The following is a 21,496-nucleotide window of genomic DNA, read 5'->3' as shown; positions in this document are numbered from 1 at the left end:
CATGCTCCACCTCAAAAAATCCAAATCCACCAGAGCCACAAGAGCAAGAGACTTAAACCTCAACACGGATATAAATAGGATGTGCTGGAGGGACAGAGTCATCACCCAGAGACTCCCTATGCTGTGGAACAGAATCCCGGTCCATGTGAGACAGAGCACCTCGCTGGCTCTGTTCAAGAGGAATCTTGACCAGTGGATGGGAGATCGTAGGTTTACCCCGGGGATCATCTCTGTATCACTGCTGGACAGAGTCACGGCAAACTAATGGGTATAGTATTCTTCAACCTAAGGGGTGGTGAAAGCCACACAACTCTGGCTAGGCTTATAAATGCCCTAGGGCAGATAGCCTAGTATGAACTTATGAACCTATAAATGAATACCCCAATCAGGTTGTATGAGGATATGTTAGCCTATAGGCCTGTCCCAAGAGGGGAAGGAGGGAGGGAAACCTGGACTGCAGCTGTATTAGCACTCCAACATCTACATTTAAGGTAGGTACAAAACTGTACTATGTTCATCGTGCATACAGCTGCAGTCATAACAGATGGGTTGAATCCCAAAGCTAAGAAAGGGGTGGTAGGCACTAGTTGGAACTAGGAGGAGCCAAAATGCCCTGCAAGACTGCAGTGGCAAAGCCTGCTCTAGATTTGGAGTATAATGGTAGGTTGTAGTGCTTGGAGAAGGTTATGTACAGAACTCCAAGTGGCTGCTTCCAATATATCCTTGGTAGGAACTCCTCTGAGGAAGGCTGCAGAGGTGGCTGAGGCCCTGGTGGAATGGGTTCTAATGCCTGTAGGAACAGTTTGGCCATGAAAGGAATAGCAAAAGCGTATGCAGTGGGCTATCCATTTTGAGATTGTCTGTTTGGAAATTGGCTTCCCTTCAGCTCCTACCACATAGGCCACAAAGGGATGTTCTGATTTTCTGAAAGGCTTTGTTCTGTCCAAATAATAACGCAGTTGTCTGTGGATGTCCAAGGAATGTAGTAATCTCTTCCCTTTGTTTTGAGGATTTGGATAAAAAGTAGGTAAATGTATGGCCTGAATTAAAGCTACCCTGGATACCACTTTAGGCATAAAGGACGGGTTGGTTCGTAATGAAACTCTGTCCTGATTGAAGATGATAAAAGGCTGGACAGCCATGAGAGCCTGTAGTTCTGAAACTCTACGAGCGGAGGTGATGGCCAGAAGGAAAGCGGTTTTCCAGGACAAATACTGCAAATCTGATGAGGCAGCTGGCTCAAAGGGAGGCAAGGTCAGTTTTTCCAGAATGAAATTAAGATCCCAAGCAGGTATTGGTTGTTTCCTTGGAGGCCTTAAATTCTTAGCCCCTCTGAGGAACTATCTTAAGAGAGGGTGAGAGAATAAAGGTGGATCAGTGTTGTATTCTGCAGAAATGGCTGAGGCATGGATTTTGATGGAGGAAAAAGAAAGTCCACTGCTTAGCAGTTCAGCCAAATATTGTAGTATTTGAGGTAAATTCAGTTTTCCAGGATCCTGGCCCTTTTTCTCATTCCAGACACAAAAATGTTTCCATTTTGCGGAGTAAGCTTTTCTAGTTGATGGCCTTCTGGCCTCCAAAATGACATCCTGCACCTGCTTGGAGAGTAGGGCCTGTTGGGATGCTAAGGAATCTTCCATGGGGATAGATTGAGTGTTTTTAGCTGGCTGTGAAGAATTTTGAAACTGTGCTGAGTCAGAAGAGGCATTAGAGGCAGGGTCCATGGTGGTGAATGAGTTAGGCTCCTCAGGAGTGGGTACCAGTGTTGCCTTGGCCAGTCCAGAGCAATGAGCATCATCCTTGGTCTGTCTGCTCTGGTCTTTAATAGAACTTTGGGCAGCAGAGGAAGAGGTGGGAAGGCATAAACTGTCATTGATTTCCAACTGAAAGAGAGAGCGTCCACTCTCCAGGCCTTTGGATGGAAGATCCTTGAGCAGAACTTTGTCAATTGATGATTCTTGTGGGAGGCAAAGAGATCTATGTCTGGCCTTCCCCATTCTTGGATTATTTCTGTAAAAACTTTTGGATGCAATTTCCATTCGTGTGGATCTGTCATATTCCTGCTTAGGTTGTCTGCCAGCGTGTTTTCCTTGCCTGGCAAGCACTGTGCTTGTAGTTCCATTTGTAGTCCATGGCCATGTTCCAAAGTGACATGGCCAGTCTACATAGGGGGGTAAGAATGTGTTCCTCCCTTTTTGTTTATGTACCACATAACTGTGGTGTTGTCCGTTCTAATCAATAGTTGACCTGGTTGTAGAAGGTCCTTGAAAGTTATAATAGCATTTATTACTGCTAGCATTTCTTTTTGATTGATGTGAAGGTGCTTTTCTTTTTTGGGACCATTTGCCCTGAATGCACCGATCTGTCATGTGCGCCCCCCAGGCATAGTCCGAGGCGTTTGTTGTGATGACTTGATTTGCTTGAGGCTTGCTGAATGGAAGACCTGTGTTTGCTTGACATGCTTGAGCCCACCACAGAAATTCCTTTTGCAGACATGGAATTAGTGGTATTATTGTTTCCAAACTGTGGCTGTGTTGAGACCATATGTTTTTCAGGTACTATTGTAGTTTCCTCATATGCAGCTTTGCACATGGGATTAGTAAGATGCAAGATGCCATGAACCCCAGAGCCTGCAGGATCTTCCTTGCAGTCAGCCTGGTGCAATTTGCTAGTGTTCTGAAGTATTGAATTAGTTGCCCCTGCTTCTCTGGCGTGAGGTAGGCCATCTGGGTGTTTGTGTCCAAATTGGCACCCAGGAAAATTATCTTCCGAGAGGGTATAAGTCTTGATTTCCTTTTGCTGACTGTGCAGCTCAGAGAGTTCAATAACATTATTACATAAGCCAGATGTTTCAGAAGAATGTGCTTGCTGTCCGCTTGGATCAGGCAGGCGTCCAAATAGGGGTAAATTTGTATCCCTTAAAGTCTGCAGTAGGCAATTACTGATGCCAGGCATTTCGTGAATACTCTGGGTGCAGTAGATAAGCCAAAGGGCAATGCAGAGAATTGATAATGAGTTGAACCTGCAAGAAATCTGAGGTACCTTCTGCAATTTTGTCTGATTGGGACATGCAGGTATGCCTCCTTGAGGTCCAATGTTACCAGCCAAGACTCCTTGCCCAGCATGGGAAGAAGTTGCTGTAGAGTGAGCATCTTGAATTTTGGTACGAGTAGAAATGTGTTTAGGCTGGATAGATCCAAAATAGGTCTCCAATCTTTTCCCTTCCTTAGCACCAGAAATAGCCTGGAATAAAAACCTTGACCTTGTTCGTGCGTAGGTACCTCTTGAATAGCTTTCATGTTTATGAGATCTGTAATTTGCCTTTGTGCCTCTGCCTTTTGATTGTGTGGCAGGTTTGGCATGCTTCTCATTTTTGGAAGGGTGTGAAAATGGAATTTGTAGCCTCTCTTTATAATGTTCAGAATACATTTGTCCTTTGTGACAATATGCCAATTTTTTGAAAATAATGCCAGCTTTCCTCCTAAAGGGGCTGCCATTTGAGACCTGGTTGGCATGCAAAGGGGAAAGTCATTGGGTTTGGTTTCTGAAAGTTTGCGAGTTGTCCTCACCACCTCTTTGTGTAGGAGCTTGCCATTGTCTGCATCTAAACGATCCTTGGGCTTGTCCTCTGCCCCTCGGGTGCCTGTATCTACCTCTTTGGGGTCTGTCTGTGGCAGGAAAGGACCAGTTTTTGGAAGGCCAATTTCTACTAAAACGTGGGGGTTGAACCTGTAGAAATTCTTTCACAGTTTGCATTGATTTAGCCTTTTCCTCTTTTTTCTTTAATACCTCCTCAGCATTAGCACCAAATAGTACATCCTTTTGAAGAGGGGTGTCTAGTAATTTAGCTTTAACATGATCAGGCAAGGCTTGTTCCTTGAGCCAGGCATGCCTACGAATGACTGATACTGTAACAGCAGCTCTACATGAGGCCTCTAGCACATCAAAACCACATTGTAAGGTATGCTTACCCACTTGTTCTGCACTTTGTATCAAATCCTGCAACTCCTTCAAGTCTGGTTGTTCAGGTTGTGACATTTTACTTTTCAATTGTGATAAAAAAAACTGTTGGTATTTTAGCATATGAAACTGACAGTTTAAGGCCCTCATGGATAAGGTAGCCGAGGTATATACCTTTTTTCCCCACCTTTCTAAGGATCTGGAATCTCTCTCGGAAGGCAATGGATTTTTAGTAATGGAGGCCTTAACTCCCTTGGGGCCCTGTGAGATTGTTTCTGGGTCAGCAGCATGGCTTTTGTATAGAAAATGGTGTGAGTCAGGGACCCTGTAGTACCTGTCAGGCTTAACTGGAGCTGGAGCTACAGAGTCCGGGTTAAGGCAAGCCTCCGAGTAAACATCATCTAGGATGTCCAAGACAGGAGGTATAGCCAGAGGCCTGTGCTGAGGTAGCAAGAGAAATTCCCTGAGCCTTTTCTTGGAATCTGAATAATCCTGGCCTTCCCAGTGGAAGTGTTCCCTTAAGGTATGCAAAGTTTCCCCAAATGAGTAATCCTCAGGGGGGATACAGAAGGGATGGACTCCTCCGCATCAGAGTCTTCAAAAGGGGAGTAAGAATGTTCCTGATCATCAGAGTGCTCAGAAATAATGGAGCCCTGATCAGAGGAGGGGGAATCTTCCTCCACTCTGGGCCTTTTGTCCGGTGGAGGCTGAGAACCTCTGATAAGAGTAATTAAATCCTCAGCCATTTTAAGCATCTGTTTCTTAGGCATGGGGCCTGGAGATGGGCCCTGTGTAGCTGGTCTCTTAAGAGTGCATGGTAGCTTTAGACTTTGTGAAAGCCTTGATGGAGAAAGAAGAGGAAGGTCTGAAGACACCTTGAGTGGAGGTGGACCTGTCCACATTCTGAGTTTCAACGCCAAGAGTGGCTTCGGTATCTGTAGTCGGGTGTGGGCGCCTGCGACCTCGGGCACAGGAGACACCGTCAAAGAAGTGTCGTCGGTAGTCAGGGGCTGCGTAGGCGCCTCGCTGAGAACCAGACCACATGTATTCGGCTTTGGCGTGGTGTCGGTAGAGGCCGCGGACCTCGTGTGTCGGTCCTTGTCTTTGCGTTTTTTAGACAAAACCGGTGTCGGAGTATCCGACGACATAGTACAGTTAAATGCTTTCCCAAAATAATGCTGGGCAAACTCCGCCCGATGCTTTATAGTGAGTTTGTTGAATGTAGCACAAAAGCGACAGACCGAGAAGTCGTGGTCTGGGCCTAAACAGGGTATACAGAGGGAATGGAAATCCTTATGCGGTATTTGCTTCCCACAAGAAATGCAATTATTAACTTTGTCTGACATCGGTCTGAGGCAAGAAAAGTTTCCCCAACGGGGTACTTAGCTTTTTTAAGAAGACTTCGGTTTCCAAATTTTCGTAATCTCAGGAGCTGGCCGACCGGCACTTGCGAACTGCTTCTGCTTCGGGCACCGCGCGGCAAGAAAGACTGAAGAAAATAGCGTCGGCTGGTTCCTTTATACCCCTGTCGCACTGACGTCAGGGAAGAGGCGACGACAACCGACGCCGGACCTAGACTTTGGAATTTGGCCGACCGAGGACCCGACTGATGGCAGGAGAACCCCATCTGTTATGACTGCAGCTGTATGCACGAGGAACATCAGCTGGGACTCGCCCTCTATCCATGGCCTCCAGGAGGGACCAGACCCGAGCTGTCAAGTGCTGAGGCGCCTAGGGGAAGAGATGGCTCAGACAAGGACAGAGCTGATCCCATTCTCCCAGACCCAGCACACACACCATGGCGCTGAGACTTGCTATGCTACATGAAGGGCAGCATTGGCGTCGAGGAAGGAAGCTCCCCATACACCAAACCTGATACACACACACAGTAGTCCCGAACCTTGCAACTCCAAAACCAAAGGCTGGATCAGAGGAGGAGTCCTGATGGTATGGCCTGGACAGCTCACATATCCAACAGGGGACAGAGCTAAGACTACCCCATCCGGATTTGGGCCTTGAGGAATCTCATCATCATCCTGTCCACGTCTGCCTTGGACCAGCTTCTAGAGGACCTGGATGAAGCCGATGAGGGGGCTTGGGAGTGCTTAGGTTTGCCTGACTGAGCCAGAGATTTGTTCAAAGCTCTCAGATCCCAAGGCACTGAAATCAGACACGGAAGGTGACAATGGAGGAGGTGATAAGGAAATAACTTCCCATGGATCTGAAGATGCTGGTGGATCCAAAGGGGTAGGCGCTCTCTTCAGATCCAAGGACGTCAGATCCAAAGTTTTCCTAGACTTCATTTTAGGCTCTAGACAGTCTCTCAGGGAGACAGGAAGAGGCCTCTTTTTTGCCATTTTAGTGAAAGAAGATAAAGTGGAAGCCAAGGAAGGGGTCTGAGCCTCCAGAGCCCATGAAGGAAGATCACTCAGAATCAATTTGTTTCGTCCATCAGCTAGAGCTCAGGGATTGAAAGACACACACACAGCACTCTGCCTTTAAATGGTCTGCCCCCACACAATATATGCACTCCTTGTGGGCATCCTGGCTGGGGATTTTATGCCCACAAGAAGTGCAACGTTTAAAGCCGGGCGAAGGTTTGTCTGACATTATGACTGACAAAGCCCGCCAAAAGTAACAGACAGTTAAGATAAAAGTAAAAAACTTAGAAAGTAACTAAGACTACTAAAATTCAGACAAATGTTAGAAATAACTTAACTGTAACTCTAACATTAACTTACAATTTAACATTTAACAAATTCTAACTGTAAAACTTTTTTGTACAGAAGAAGAAGAAAGAAACTTTCACAGGACAACAAGAAGAAAGAAGTTTTCACACGTGTGCACACACTGGAAAAAGAGGAAGAATTAACTTACAACAACGATATCCTAGCTTCCCTGAGAAACATAACCACGCTCAAGACTGCACAGACCCAAGTCCAGACGCTGAAGCGGTAAACAAGATCTGAGGGGCTTGGGTGGATGTACTGCATTATGGGTAAGATGGAGGGGGTCAAAAATCGGATCCAAATCTGAAAAATGTGGCCAGAGCAGGATCTGAAGGCCAGAACTGAGACCCTATAGTCAGGAGGAATGAATAAGACAACATCAGATCCTCTGCTTATCAGACAACATAGGTTCATAGATTGGTACTAGGCTATCTGCCCTAGGGCCTAAATAAGCCTAGCCATAATTCCCTGGCCATTTCTTCCCACACTATTTACTTCCCTGGACCCGGCTAGCAGGAAGACTGACGTGATCCCCGGGGTGAATTTCCTTTCTCCCATCCAATCATCAAGGTTCCTTTTGAAGAGGGCCAAAGAAGCTCTCTGCTTGACATGTATGGGGCAGTCTATTCCAGAGTTTGGGGGAGTCCCTGGGTCAGGAACCTATCCCTCCAGCATGTTTTGTTTATTGTGATGACAAGGTTTAGATCCCTGGAGCGTGTGGCTCTGAGGGATTGGGATTTCTTTAAGTGTAGCATGTCCAACAGCTCTGGGTTTGACATGGCCTGGTATGCTAAGCAGAGATTGCCTCTGAGTAGACGATATGCGACAGAGTACAGCTGGAGTTTTTTAACAAGGTTTGCAGGTCACTTTCTTATTGCTACCATAATTTATAAATGTGATCAGCACCTTCTTTCCGCAGTACCATACAATTGCCAAGTATAAAATGTTTAGCCTGTGACCTCTCCTATCCGGCCAACTAATGAGTAGTCATTCTCCCACACCACTCAGTTATGTGGACCAAACTCATATCCTTTTAAGGAAAGTTTGGGAATATCGAAAGTACTCTGCAGAAATGGCTGCATGTTGGGGAGGTGCAACTTTTGGGTTGGAACCCAGGAGGCCAGACTGAAAAAACAAAAAAATCAAACTGCAGAGTGCTCCATACCTAGAAGACATTTGATAAGACTCCTGAATTCCTTAACCACAGGAAAAGATAGCAGAAGCACCTCGGAGACCCCCGCCCATGCACATAACATCTTTAACAGAATATAAAGGGTTCACTGACATTTCTGTACATGGAAGCGTCACAGAAAAATACAGGACAAATATCCAATCCTGATATTTAATAAACAAGATGATATCATATATCTACGATCAGGATCAGAGCTCATCACATACATGGGAGCGGCTGACAAGACTTTCTGCTCAGAATCTGAGTGGAAGCTAAACATAAATACTAATGTCTTATAAACTTCATTAAGAGAAACTCCATTTCTTCCAAGCACAGTATACCTAGATTATTAAAGTATTAAAGAAACAAATGCAAACCTACCTCTAAATGTAAGTACAGTTCTCCCAAAAAAAGGACAAAGGCATGGAACTGTTTGCGTGTGGCTTCATCTCCTTTTGCTGCCTGATTTCTTTTCTCATATTCTGTTTGACATCTGTGGATAACATTATAATGAAAATTCATATCACTCAGCAGTATGACTTGAGACTTTCTAGCAATTGATAATTTTCAGATACTGCTATCAATCATTTAAATATAAGCAAAATAACACATCTTTTTCATTGGCTGTAGCCAACAATAAACCAGAAATAAAACGGTTCTTCTGGCAACTTCCAGTTTATTCAGAGCCTAAAATGTAGCTCTGAAAGCTAGCAAAGTACAGTTTTGTACCTACCATAAATGTAGATGTTCGAGGATCCACATTGCTGCAGTCCTAACTATTGGGTAGTCCGCTGTCCAGTCGGCCCGAATACCAAAGTATATTGACGCCGGTCAGGGCGCATTAGACTGACGTCAGTACGTCAGGGTACTAATGCGCATGACCGACGCCATATCCTCAGTCTTTTCTTGCCCCAGATGTCAGAAGACCCTAAAAAGACAAGGCCCAATATACCTGCACCAAAAATATGTACAATATATACAAAAATATCAGCATAAAACCTCACCTACACAACCACCCCTAAACACAGAGGGGAAGGAGGGAGGGGAAATTGGACTGCAGCAATGTGGATCCTCGAACATCTACATTTATGATAGGTACAAAACTGTACTATGTTCTTCACTCCACATTGCTGAAGTCCTAACTATTGGGTAGAATCCCAAAGCAGAGGAAAGGGAGGCTGGCAAATCATAAAGAAGCAGGAGCTGACAACATGCCTTGCAAAATAGCTGTGGCAAAACCAGCCCTGGACTTAGAGTAGAGAGGAAGGTGATAATGCTTAGAGAAAGTATGCACTGAACTCCAAGTAGCTGCCTCCAAAATATCCTTAGTTGCCACCCCCCTTAGAAATGCTGTTGAAGTGGCAGTAGCCCTAGTGGAATGAGGCCTAATCCCAGCTGGAATCTCCTTGCCATGATGGGAATAACAAAATGCAATGCAAAACCCAATCCACCTAGAAATAGTTTGTTTTGACACAGGCTTGCCCTCTTGAACTCAAGGCAAAAGAAACAAACAACTGCTGAGACTGCCTAAAATCCTTAGTCCTGCTCAAATAATAACGCAATTGCCTGTGCACATCTAAAGTGTGCAAAATCTTTTCCCCTTTATTTTGGGGGTCTGCATAAAAAGTAGGCAAATGAATAGTTTGGTTTAAAGCCACACTAGAAACCACCTTAGGCATAAAAGAAGGATTAGTACGTAATAATACCCTATCCTTATGGAAAATCAAAAAGGGCTCTACTGCCATAAGGGCCTGCAACTCAGACACCCTTCTTGCAGAAGTAATAGCCAACAGAAAAGCAGTCTTCCATGACAAGTATTTCAATTCAGCAGTAGCTGCGGGCTCAAAAGGTTGTAGAGTAAGTTTTTCCAACACAAAATTGAGATCCCAAGCAGGAGTAGGAGCTCTACGTGGGGGTCTTATATTCTTTGCCCCTCCAAGAAACTGCTTGAACAAAGGATGCGAAAACAATGGTGGGTCACAATCATAGTGAGCTGAAATTGCTGCAGCATGAATCTTAATGGAAGAGAAGGACAAACCTTTGTCCAATAACTCAGTAAGATATTGAAGAGCCACACTCAAATTAGGCTCAGAAATCTCCAAATTCTTTGCTGTACTCCAAAATAAAAATCTCTTCCATTTTCTCATACACTTTCCTTGTACTAGGTCTTCTAGCTTCCATAATCACATTTAAAACTTGTTGAGGAAGTTGAGACCTGCTGTCTTTCAAAACAGAATATGCCAGGCTGTTAGATGAAGAGTTTGAAGCTTGACATTGAGCAGATGACCGTCCCTCTGAGACAATAGGTGTGGAATCAAGGGTAAAGGCCATGGAGGCTTCCTTACCAGACTCCTCAGTAATGGGTACCAGTGCTGCCGAGGCCAATCTGGAGCTATTAAAATCATCCTTGGCTTGTCTTGTCTGACCTTTAAGAGCACCTTTGGAAGAAGAGGCAGAGGTGGAAAGGCATACACATGAAGATTTTTCCAACTGAAAGACAGAGCATCCACTTTCCAAGCTGTGTGATGAAACCCCTTTGTGCAAAACTTTGGCAGCTGGTGGTTTAGTGGAGAAGCGAACAGATCTATGTCTGGAGTTCCCCAGGACACTGTCAATTTCTGAAATACATGAAGATCCAGTTTCCACTCGTGGGGATCCATGATTTGTCTGCTTAACACATCTGCTAAGGAGTTCTGTGCTCCGGCAGAAACCTTGCCTGAAGAGTTAGTTGCAAGCTGAGCGCAGTCTCCCATAAAATCATTGCTTGCCTGCATAGAGGATAAGAATGTGTTCCCCTTGTTTGTTGATGTACCACATGACAGTTGTGTTGTCTGTTAGAATCAACACCTGCCCTGGAAGAAGTAACTCCTTGAAAGCCATTAATGCAAACTGGACTGCTAACATCTCCTTCATGTTGATATGTAGATGCTGTAGTCTGGCAGGCCACTTGTCTTGTATCCACTTTCCATTTAGATGAGCTCCCAAGCAATGTCCGAGGCATCTGTCGTTAAAATCTGACTCGCCTCTGGCCGGGTCACAGAGAGTCCCTTGTTTAGGTGACATTCCTGAGCCCACCACAAAAATTCTTTTGAAGGCAAGGTATTATTTGAATGACAGTGTCCAAATCCTGGCAGTGCTGTGTCCATACATTTTGAGATACCATTGTAGCTTCCTCATATGCAGTTTGGCATTGGGAAGCACCAGAATACAAGATGCCATGAACCCTAATGCTTGAAGGACTGTCCTTGCAGTCAGCACGGACTGATGAGATAGTTGATGGAAGTAAAGTGATAGACTCTGTTGTTTGTCCGGGTTAAAAAGGCCATCTGGGCTGCTGTATTCAGTCTCACACCCAGAAAGCACATGTCTTGAGAGGGTACTAGACTGGACTTTATTTCGTTCACAGAATACCCTAGGCATCTTAGCACTGCTATAACATGTTCCAGATGCTGTAGAAGGTCTTCCTTTTCTTGAGCCAGAATCAGGCAGTCGCCCAAGTAAGGATAGATTTGAATTCCTTGTAGCCTGAAGTAAGCTATCACTGGAGCCAGAACCTTTGTGAATACTCTGGGCAGTAGATAAGCCAAAGGGCAATGCAGAGAACTGATAATGAGAATTTCCAGCTCGAAACGCAGATACTTCCTGCAACTTAGTCTTATAGGCACATGAAGGTAAGCTTCCTTGAGATCTAAAGTTACCATCCAGTGATCTTTGCCCAGCAGAGGTAAAAGCTGTTGTAACGCCAACATCTTGAACTTGGGAATGTCCAGATAAGTGTTGAGGATAGATAAATCCAAAATTGGTCTCCACGTGTTCCCCTTCTTTGGTACTAGGAACAGGCGAGAATAAAATCCTAGGCCCCTTTCTGATACAGGGACTGGCTGAATGGCCCCTATTTGGAGTAACTGAGAAATTTGCTTGTGAGCCTCTTTCCTTTGTGGAGGAGGAACGCCTGGCATGCCTTTGAAAGGGGCAATGTATGGAAATAAAACCTGTAACCGTGGTGAATGATATCCAACACCCATTTGTCTTGAGTAATTAAATCCCAATTTTCTTTGAAAAGACAGTCTTCCTCCCAAAGGAGCTGCCAGACGAGAATCTACTGGCAGCTGAAAAGGCAGGTCATTGGGTCTGTTTACGAAAGGACTGACCCCTGCCCTCACCAGAAGTCTGAGCAGGGAACTCCCTGTTCTAGGCCTAAAAGAACCTTGAGCCCTGCCCCTACCACGTCTAGACCTACCCCTAGACTGGGAATCATAAGCAGGATATGTCCATCCCTTAGTAGGCCAATTTCTACTAAATTTCGGTGGCTGTACCTGCAAAAAATCTTTAACAGTTTGCATAGACTTAGCTTTGTCCTCCATTTTCTTTAAAACTGCTTCCACAGGTGAACCAAACAACACATCAGACTGTAAAGGAGCATCCAAAATCCTTGTCTTAACATGCTCAGCTAAATTCTGATCCCTCAACCAGGCATGCCTGCGAAGAACAGAACTAGTGGCCTGTACAGCATCAAAACCACATTGCAAAGAATGCTTACCCACTTGTTCAGACACATGAACTAAATCCAGCAACTCTTTACACTCAATACCTTCCGCCAAAGCATCCACCTTAGATTTCAATTGGAAAGGAGATAATTCTGATATTTTAGCATGTGAAACTGACAATTCAACGCCCTCATGGCTAAAGTGGAAGAAGTATACACTTTCTTTCCCCATCTATCCAAAGCCCTTGCCTCTTTATCCGTGGGAACAGGGTTTTTAACAACAGAGGCCTTAACACCTTTAGGTCCCTGAGAAACTGCCCCACAGTTCTTAAAAGATATTCTAAACTTCGATACTTTATGAGCTTCAGGCACCCTACAGTGTGGGCGGTCTGCCCTAGACTCTTAAAACTTATGAGAGCTAGGCAGCACCCTATAGGTACCTATCAGGTTTAACAGGAGCAGGAGGCAAAGAATCAGGATTCAGGAAGCCTCAAAACATCTTCCACCACATTCAACACAGGAGGTATAGCTAAGGGCCTATGCTGGGGTAAAACAAGAATTCCCTAAGCCTTTCCTGAATCAGAGTAATCCTGGCCCTCCCATTTAAAGTGTTCCCATGGAATGCAGAGTCTCTGAAAATGAGAAATCTTCAGGAGGAGAAGCTGTAGGAGTGGAATCATCCACATCAGAATCAGAATAAGGAGGATACTCTTGCAAATCTTCCGCAGAAGACTCAGAAGCCTCTGAACAGTGTTCAAAACTCTCAAAGTCAGGTTCCACCCTAGGCCTCTTATCAGGAGGGGGCATAGAACCTCTAATCATAGTAATCAAATCTTCTGCCATTTTAAGCATATGTTTCTTAGGCACAGAACCTGAAGTGCTAGGAGAAGCCCCCACTGAAGCTAAACTTGGCCTACCTCTCAAAGAAGTTTTGGAAACAGAAGGAGAGGCTCTAACTACCTTGGGAAGAGAGGGAAGAACAGTTACCTGAGAAGCCCCTTCAGCCTGGCCTACCTCCTGAGAAGGCACATCCTGTAACAGTAAAGTCTCTGCCTGAGACTCCAAAGAAACTCCTGGCAAAACCTCTGGCTCCACTGAGTTTTCTAAAGAACCGACGCCTGGGACTGCCGGTTCATCAACCCTAGGCTTTGCTGTTTTGTCCTTGCGCTTTTGACGAAGCGGCCGGAGCATCCGGCGGCATTTTATAATTGCAACGCTTCCCAAACACTAACCTGGCACAGTCTAACCTTCTCTTAATAGTGCGTTTGTTAAATCTAGCACAAGAGCGGCATCCAACAACGGCGTGCTCAGGCCCTAAACAAGGTATACACAAGGTATGGTAATCCCTATGAGGTATCTGTTTCCCACAAGAAATACAGTTATTCACTTTTCTGACATCCGTTAAATACTGAGGCAAGAAAAACCAAAATGTTCCCCAACGGGGTACTTAGCCAACTTTGATTCGGTCTGAAACTCCGACTTCAGAAAATTTCAGAACGCCAACCTGCACTCGCAAAACTGCTTCTGCATCGGACCATGCGGCAAAAAAGACTGAGGATATGGCGCCGGTCATGCGCATTAGTACCCTGACGTACTGACGTCAGTCTAATGCGCCCTGACCGACGTCAGCCTTATACTTTGGTATTCGGGCCGACTGGACAGCGGACTACCCAATAGTTAGGACTGCAGCAATGTGGAACGAAGAACATCAAAGAATTATACATCTGTATGGAGTAAACAAAAATGGTAAACAGACACCTGAAAGAAAAATATGACGGCCACTAGAAGGGGAAACAATTAAGAAGGCTATGTAATTTACTCAGAGGATTCAAGAGACATCATCAGTAAGAAGAAATTCGGAATTAAAATAATCAGCTACAACTGCATATGTGGCCAGGCACTTGAGAGGTTTCCCAGTTCCCCCATCATTGATCACAAACTAGAGAACATGAAATGGGCAGGAGGAAAAAGCATGGGAAGATTTTTTTTTTGTGAAGCTAAGCTGACAGTTTCTGCATTGGTCCCACCTTTCAGCTGCCCCTCTCCAAACTGTGCAGTATGGCAATGCAGTCTGCACATATCTGCTGCTACACAGTTGTTCCCACTGCAGACATCTATATGTTCTGATACTTTTATCTGTACTCCTGTATAAACAGCATAGATTTTGTTTATTTACCCAAGGGAAGTAGTGCTAAGACGCAAGAAAACACCAATAACCTGTCCTATTTCCAAAATCAAGGAGAGCTAAATGTTGCTCCTCGATTCTCATCAGGAACACAAAGATGAGGACCACCACGATTATGCAGCCAAACACAAAATCTTCTTTATTTGTTACAGAACAGGAGAGATGAGCGCTTTCACGTACAAAAACAGTACGCTTCTTCAGATCTATTCTCTTATGTCTAAAGCAAAAGCTTATATAGTGCTTCTCATTAATTTAATTGCTATACTCATTAAGCAATTAATCTATTATCATTTTAATTGATGCTCTAACAAAAAGCTGTGCTTTAAATAGTGACTGTTGCTGAAAAACTAGCAAGCAACTAAAAACAAAACACTTCATCATTTCTAAATAGAAAGACATATCGTATATATATCTATAATGGCTCACTCTAAAAACATATATTTGCAATGCATTTTAAAACAATTCATATTAGTATAATACTATACAGAAACATATATAACATAAAAACTCATAAAATATGTGTATAGAAAACTCTTTTTAGAGACATGTAAGAGTATATAATACATATGTAAAAGATATATATATACATAATTAAATGAGCGGAAAAACATATATATATATATAACTAAGCTCATAGCAGTATAGATTCTATTCATTTATAGTGTTAGTATTAAATGCAAAAAACAAAAGAAATTCAACTGCTATTATATATTATGTATCATGAACTATGTATGTTTTATCGTTATAAAGCGCTCTTTTATAGTTGGAGAGTATGTATCACTGTTGGATCATGTGAACTGTGAACAGCAGAACACACTATTTATGTTGGACTCTGATTATAACTTCCCCTAGCCAAACTATGTCTTTCCTAAAATCTGCATGATGGCCTGAAATATACATAGCTGGACTGACCAAAAAATCCCGTGTTATAATGAAAAACTTCTATAGCTCGTCCATATCCGTATGAAAAACGAAAACATGAGTGTGTGCTTAAAAAACATAATCAAACTGGTATCACAAAAACTATGGTTATGAGAGCTCTAAATATGTGTACCTTTCATTCCAGCATAATACAAATGATAGAAATTATTATTATATTTAATGTATTACTATCTAAAGCTCATATATAAGATTAGCATATAAGTATATGTAGATGTAGTGTGATACAGATATACCCAAAAAACATTCCATGTTTCAGATAGACTTAAATTAAAAATATATATAGTATAATATCGTAAAACCTATTTAAAAACTAACATTAAATATTATATAATTATATATAATAATAATAAATAGTATAAATATCAAACAAGCTTCCATAAATAATCAAATGTGAATCTATATTTAATCTGTACTTGATAATCATAAAAATAAAATATAGTATAATATTATATATTAAACCATATCTAAGCATCTAAAGCTCCATTAAATATGAATATATTGATCATATATATACATACATATTTACTCAAAAAAGTTCTTTAATGTAACTAGGAACTGAACTTATTAATATATATAAGATATAACTTCAGAATCTCCATATGTATATAGAGAGACATATATTATTTCAAGCTTCTTTTTTTGAGGACTGACCTCACACTAATATATTGATTTAGACCTGGAGTGTAATGTGCTTTAAACTTCAGGATCCATTGCAACTCTATGCTTTCTAATTCATTGAAAGCATCTCCTTTCCTATTACTTGGACTTACTAATTGAAGTGTTCTAAATCTAAACTCATGTTCTAGATTGTTCATTATATGTTTAGTTAGAGCATTCTTCAGATCTTTTCTCCTGATGTCATAAATATGGTTGTACATGCGTTCCTTGAGGGATCTAGTTGTCATCCCAATGTAGAACGCATTACAAACTAAACAATTAGCTAGATATATCAAGTAAGTACTATTACAATTTGATCTAAAATTAGGTTTGAAAGTAATATTTAAATGTGGATGAGTGAACTCTATGTCTTCTGAAATGTAACTACACATACTACACTTTTTACATGGATAGGTACCTACCTCATTTGTTCTGGTCAAGTCCCCTATTATATTATTCTGTATCTTGTCATGTATTTTTTCTCTCTCATAATTTTGTTTCTCAATACATAACAATCTTTTAAGATTCTTACTATTAGTATATAAAAAACGTGGTTTAGTTCCTACTACTGCCTTAACTTCTTCATTAGTAAGTAGAATACACCAATTCTTCCGTATTATATTAGTGGTGTTCTTAATGTCACTAGTGTATCTAGTTTGAAAAGGGACTATTTCCTTGTATGGCTTCAGTCTAGTATATACTTGATGGGACTTCTTCCTGTGTTTCAAGGGGGTGGAAATAGATCCAGATAAAGATGTCTCCTGCTGGATCATTCCTCTATCATAATGTCTCTCTATGAGCATATCATTCAGTTTCATTATCTGTTGCATTCTATCATCCTGATTCATACACAATCTGTTGACTCTTGTGTATTGACCTTTAACAATGTTATAAAATATATGTCTGGGGTGCATGCTGCTGTACTCCAATAGTGTATTCTTCCAACAAGTTTTTCGGTAGATGGTATGACTTAATTTGCCTTTATCATCCTTGGTAATGGTAATATCTAGAAAATTAATTTCAGTTGTGGAGTGTTCAAAAGTAAATCTAAAAAAAGATGTTGTAGTTTCTAGATATTCCACTAGGTCTAGAAATTCTTGTAAAGTACCATTCCAGAAAATTATGATATCATCTACGAATCTTTTATATAGCAGCATTTTATCAAAGTTGGCATGATTAAACAAATGCATGCATTCCCAGTAATATACAACAAGATTTGCGTATGTGTTTGCACAGGGAGTGCCCATAGCCACTCCCCATTGTTGCAAAAACAATTTCTTGTCATATAAAAATACATTGTTATTCAGTATGAGGTCTAATATAGCATTCAATAGAATTCTTTCATTATTGCTGAATATATCTGTACTGTGTAGGATGTGTCTAATAGCATCTGAACCATAACTATTAGGAATGGATGTAAAAAGGTTCCTCATGTCCATAGTAATTAGGATGCTATCTTTAGGGATACCTTCTTCAAAGTTAGATAATACATCTAGTAGTTAATATGTATCTTTCAAAATGCTATTTATCTCATTTATAATAGGCCTTAATTTCTAAGTAGTGCTAAGACGCAAAAAAACACCAATAACCTGTCCTATTTCCAAAATCAAGGAGAGCTAAATGTTGCTCCTCGATTCTCATCTTCAGTGGTCTACTGGGAAAGGAGCTGGGCCCAAACTTACCTTTGAAACAGATACATTTTGTTTCTATGTCTTATCTGATTAGCAATGAAGAATCTGCCTGCTAATGGATGTGTGTGAATATCTGTTCTACCCCTCTCCTTCACCCTTCCTGGCACTCCAGGAACACCAGCGTCAGGCAGAACTAGTTTCCCAAAGGGGAACTTGGTGGGGGAGGGGGTGATGACACAGTATGCACAAATAACAACCATGCTAACTAAAAAGAAACAGCACACACAGCAAGTTAGAAGCATCTGAAGTAGAAAGTGTGAAGTCAAATGCAATATGAAGTGGAGGGAACATTTCACTAAAGAATGGAGCTACCCAAGTGACAAATACTTACAAGGAATAAAAAATACAGAAGTTACTCAGACAATATTGTAGGAACTGGGAAAATTGATCAACATTTCCTTTAAGGTATCAAGTCATTCCCATCAGAATACCTTTTTTTTTTACTCCAAAAAGGCAACAGCAACAGACCGTCCTGGACCCCATCAAAATGAACAGATGACTACACGTCAATAGAGGTTTACAGCAAGGAGGAACAAGTATGAGAGGTTCTTAATGCATCAGTTGGGCTATGTGAGAGGATCATCCTTGATGGATGAACTAGGTTCATCTCTCCTGCAGCAGAAACTTTCTTTCTTGCAGGCTGTCACACTTGAAGGTGGGCATGGTCAACGTTAGTGCAAGTACAGTTCTGTTAGGAGCTTAACCATGGCTGTCGATGTCACAGTAGGTTCAGTACGGCAGCACTTACACCACTTGGGACTTCTGCCACAAAATGCCTGATTGTCTGGCCCAGTTTAGACAGCTTTTCATCCTTCCCCTCAGGGCATGAAAATCAAATGAACATCAGCACATCTGTGGTATAACAGATATGTCAATCTGTGCTATCTTTAGTTCTATCTTAACCCTTGCAGCTCCGGGGGTCTAAACTGAGACCAGATATTGAGCTAAACAGGTAGCATATGCCCCCACAAATGGTAGCCCATACAGAAAACCAGAGGGGGGCTTGTGACAGTAACAGGTAGGGAAAGTGAGTAGATGTCTACAAGAAAGGAAATAGACGGAGGGAGGGGAAATATTACTACAATAGTGAACATGCTTGAACATCTACAATTATTGTAAGTTCCTAATGCAAATGCACTATGTTCATTATACTGTTCATTGCTGCAGTAGTGAGAAAACTTGGTCTCCCTGAGCTTAATGCCAAGCCAGTGAATGGCCTGGAGGAGTGGTTTTTGGGCAAGTACTGGTTGTGTACTACATGTGACAACAATCTCCTGTATTCTCTATATGTCTGGGCTACGGGGTAGGGTTGCAAGACTGAAGCCTTTTCTTACAGAGAAAAACATCCAGGCCCAGCTACAATTTGCAAGGCAACACATCAAGTCTCCCAAAAGCATGTGGGAAAATGTGTTATGGTCTGATGAGACCAAGGTTGAACTTTTTGGCCACAATTCCAAAAGGTACATTTTCCTCAAACACTCTGCATCGCCAAAAGAACACCATCCCCATGGTGATGGCAGTATCATGCTTTGGGGTTGCTTTTCTTCAGCTGGAACTGGGACTTTAGTCAAGGTGGAGGGAATTATGAACAGTTACAAATACCAGTCACTTTTGGCCCAAAACCTTCAGGCGTCTGCTAGAAAGGTGAAGATGAAGAGTAATTTCACATTTCTACACAACAGTGACCCAAGCATACATCTAAATCAATAAAATCCAACAAAGTCCAGCAGAAAAGGATCCAGGACCAAAGTTGTAGTGAAGTAACTGATGTTTATTACACAACAACAAAAACAAAGAATGCAATAAAATCAAGTGCTTTAGCTCGGTTAATACCAAGCTTTCTCAAGATACAAACGTAGTGCAATAAACTAATTAAATAATTAATTGTCAGTCACCTGACAAATTAGTTAGCATACTTAATGTCTACTCATTTTCATAAAAGGTAGAGCAGGTCCATAGAAGACAATTAAAAACACTAATACATTATTGTGAAAAACACACAATACTACTTTCATAAAAACAATGTGGAATGCTGTTAAATTATTGTTAAAAAAATAATAAATAATACATAAGTAAACCGAATTTCCACACCTTGATGTAATTTGGTATGTTATAATATACGTAAAACCTATAATAAATGAGAAATACAACAATAATAAAAAATCAGAAATAAAAATACAAATCAACATAAAAGAATGGCTTCACCAGAAGAAAATTAAAGTTTTGGAATGGCCCAGCCAGAGCCCAGACCAAAATCCAATAGAAAATCTGTGGGGTGACCTGAAGAGGGCTGTGCACAACAGATGCCCTCGCAATCTGACAGATTTGGAGCATTTTTGCAAGGAAGAGTGCGCAAATATTGCTAAGTCAAGATGTGCCATGCTGATAGACGCCTACCCAAGAAGACTGAATGCTGTAATTAAATCATAAGGTGCTTCAACAAAGTATTACTTTAAGGGTGTGCACACTTATGCAACCAGTTTATTGTACATTTTTTATTTTTTCCCTTAACAGATTTGTTTTTCAATTGAATTGTACAGGTTATAGGTCACATTATAGGTGGGAAAAGTTTTGAAATGATTTAATGTGGTCTAATTTTTTTAGATCACAAAAACCTGGCATTTTAACAGGGGTGTGTACACTTTTTATATCCACTGTATCAATCCTATCCTTTCTAAAGATTAAGATGCAGGTTTTCTTAACTTTATTTAAAGATGGACAAACACAGTAGCCATGAAAATGGCTTTTTCTGGTATGAGCACTACAGTCAAATAGCATGAGTTTTTACAGCCCCTAAACAGTGTGGGGGTGGGGGGGCTTTGGGCAAGCTTCTAAAAAGATGAAAGTCATAGCATGTAATTGGTGGAGATAGTTATTCTATTTCAATGAGTTTCTGATAGGATGAAAAACATGGCATGTAATTGGTGGAGTCGGTTTTACTCTACTTGAATATTATGGATAAATGGCCAATTAGGTTTTAAGACTTATCATTTGAAATCTGACCCTGTCTTAACGAGGGAACATTTTTTAAATACATTACAGGCCTTTAACAAAATATTTAAACAAAAAGTTACTAGTGTATAAAAGAAAGAGCTTTCGTATATGTGCTTCCTCCGATCCATCTTTAACAAAGTACATAAAATAGTAAAAATCAGATTATTTAGCAAGAATGGTCGGTTAATAATGGGTGAATCATTGAGTAAAACGAATCTTGTTTCGAGACTGAAGTGCCAACTTTTTTAACACTTGTAATAACTTAGAGAAGTCTAACAAAATTCACTAATACTTTATTATTTAATAATAATTTGCCCCTGGTATGGCTCCTATATCTCTGATGCACAGAGGTAGTCAGTAAATCAACCACCAATATAAATAAAATTTGTGAGTCACATTTGGGTTGCACAGCTAGGCTTATAAAGACACAAGTGGTCGTTACCCTAGTATACACCTATGAACAAGAAAGGGGTGTAAGGTAAACCCCAATCTACTTCAAATGACCACCTGGATGACTGACTGGGTCTTAATTCCCTTTAGGCATCTGTTTACTGACAGAGTGTAGCAAGTACCAATGGAGGCAAGAAAGCATGCTACTATAAAATCATACATTATCAAGTGCAAAAAGTTTTCTAGTTGGTCACAACAACATAGCCAGCATTCATTCAGGGATAGTTGGTT

General features: G+C 41.6%; 1 protein-coding gene across 1 annotated transcript in view; it reads right to left on the bottom strand.

Annotated features, from left to right (window-relative positions):
• The window catches only part of PAIP1 (poly(A) binding protein interacting protein 1), a 1,589,139-nt gene that overhangs the window by 1,141,925 nt on the left and 425,718 nt on the right, over nucleotides 1–21,496 (bottom strand). Inside the window, exon 5 of the mRNA XM_044076930.1 lies at nucleotides 8,242–8,353. Within this exon, the coding sequence (XP_043932865.1) occupies nucleotides 8,242–8,353 (112 nt within the window). The remainder of the gene's footprint in view (nucleotides 1–8,241; nucleotides 8,354–21,496) is intronic.

Source organism: Protopterus annectens, chromosome 1.part1 (genome assembly GCF_019279795.1).
Source record: "Protopterus annectens isolate FY-2018-M chromosome 1.part1, PAN1.0, whole genome shotgun sequence".
Classification (NCBI taxonomy): Eukaryota; Metazoa; Chordata; order Ceratodontiformes; family Protopteridae; genus Protopterus; species Protopterus annectens.
Note: the sequence above shows the minus strand (reverse complement) of the source record. Positions and strands in the feature narration are given on the sequence as shown.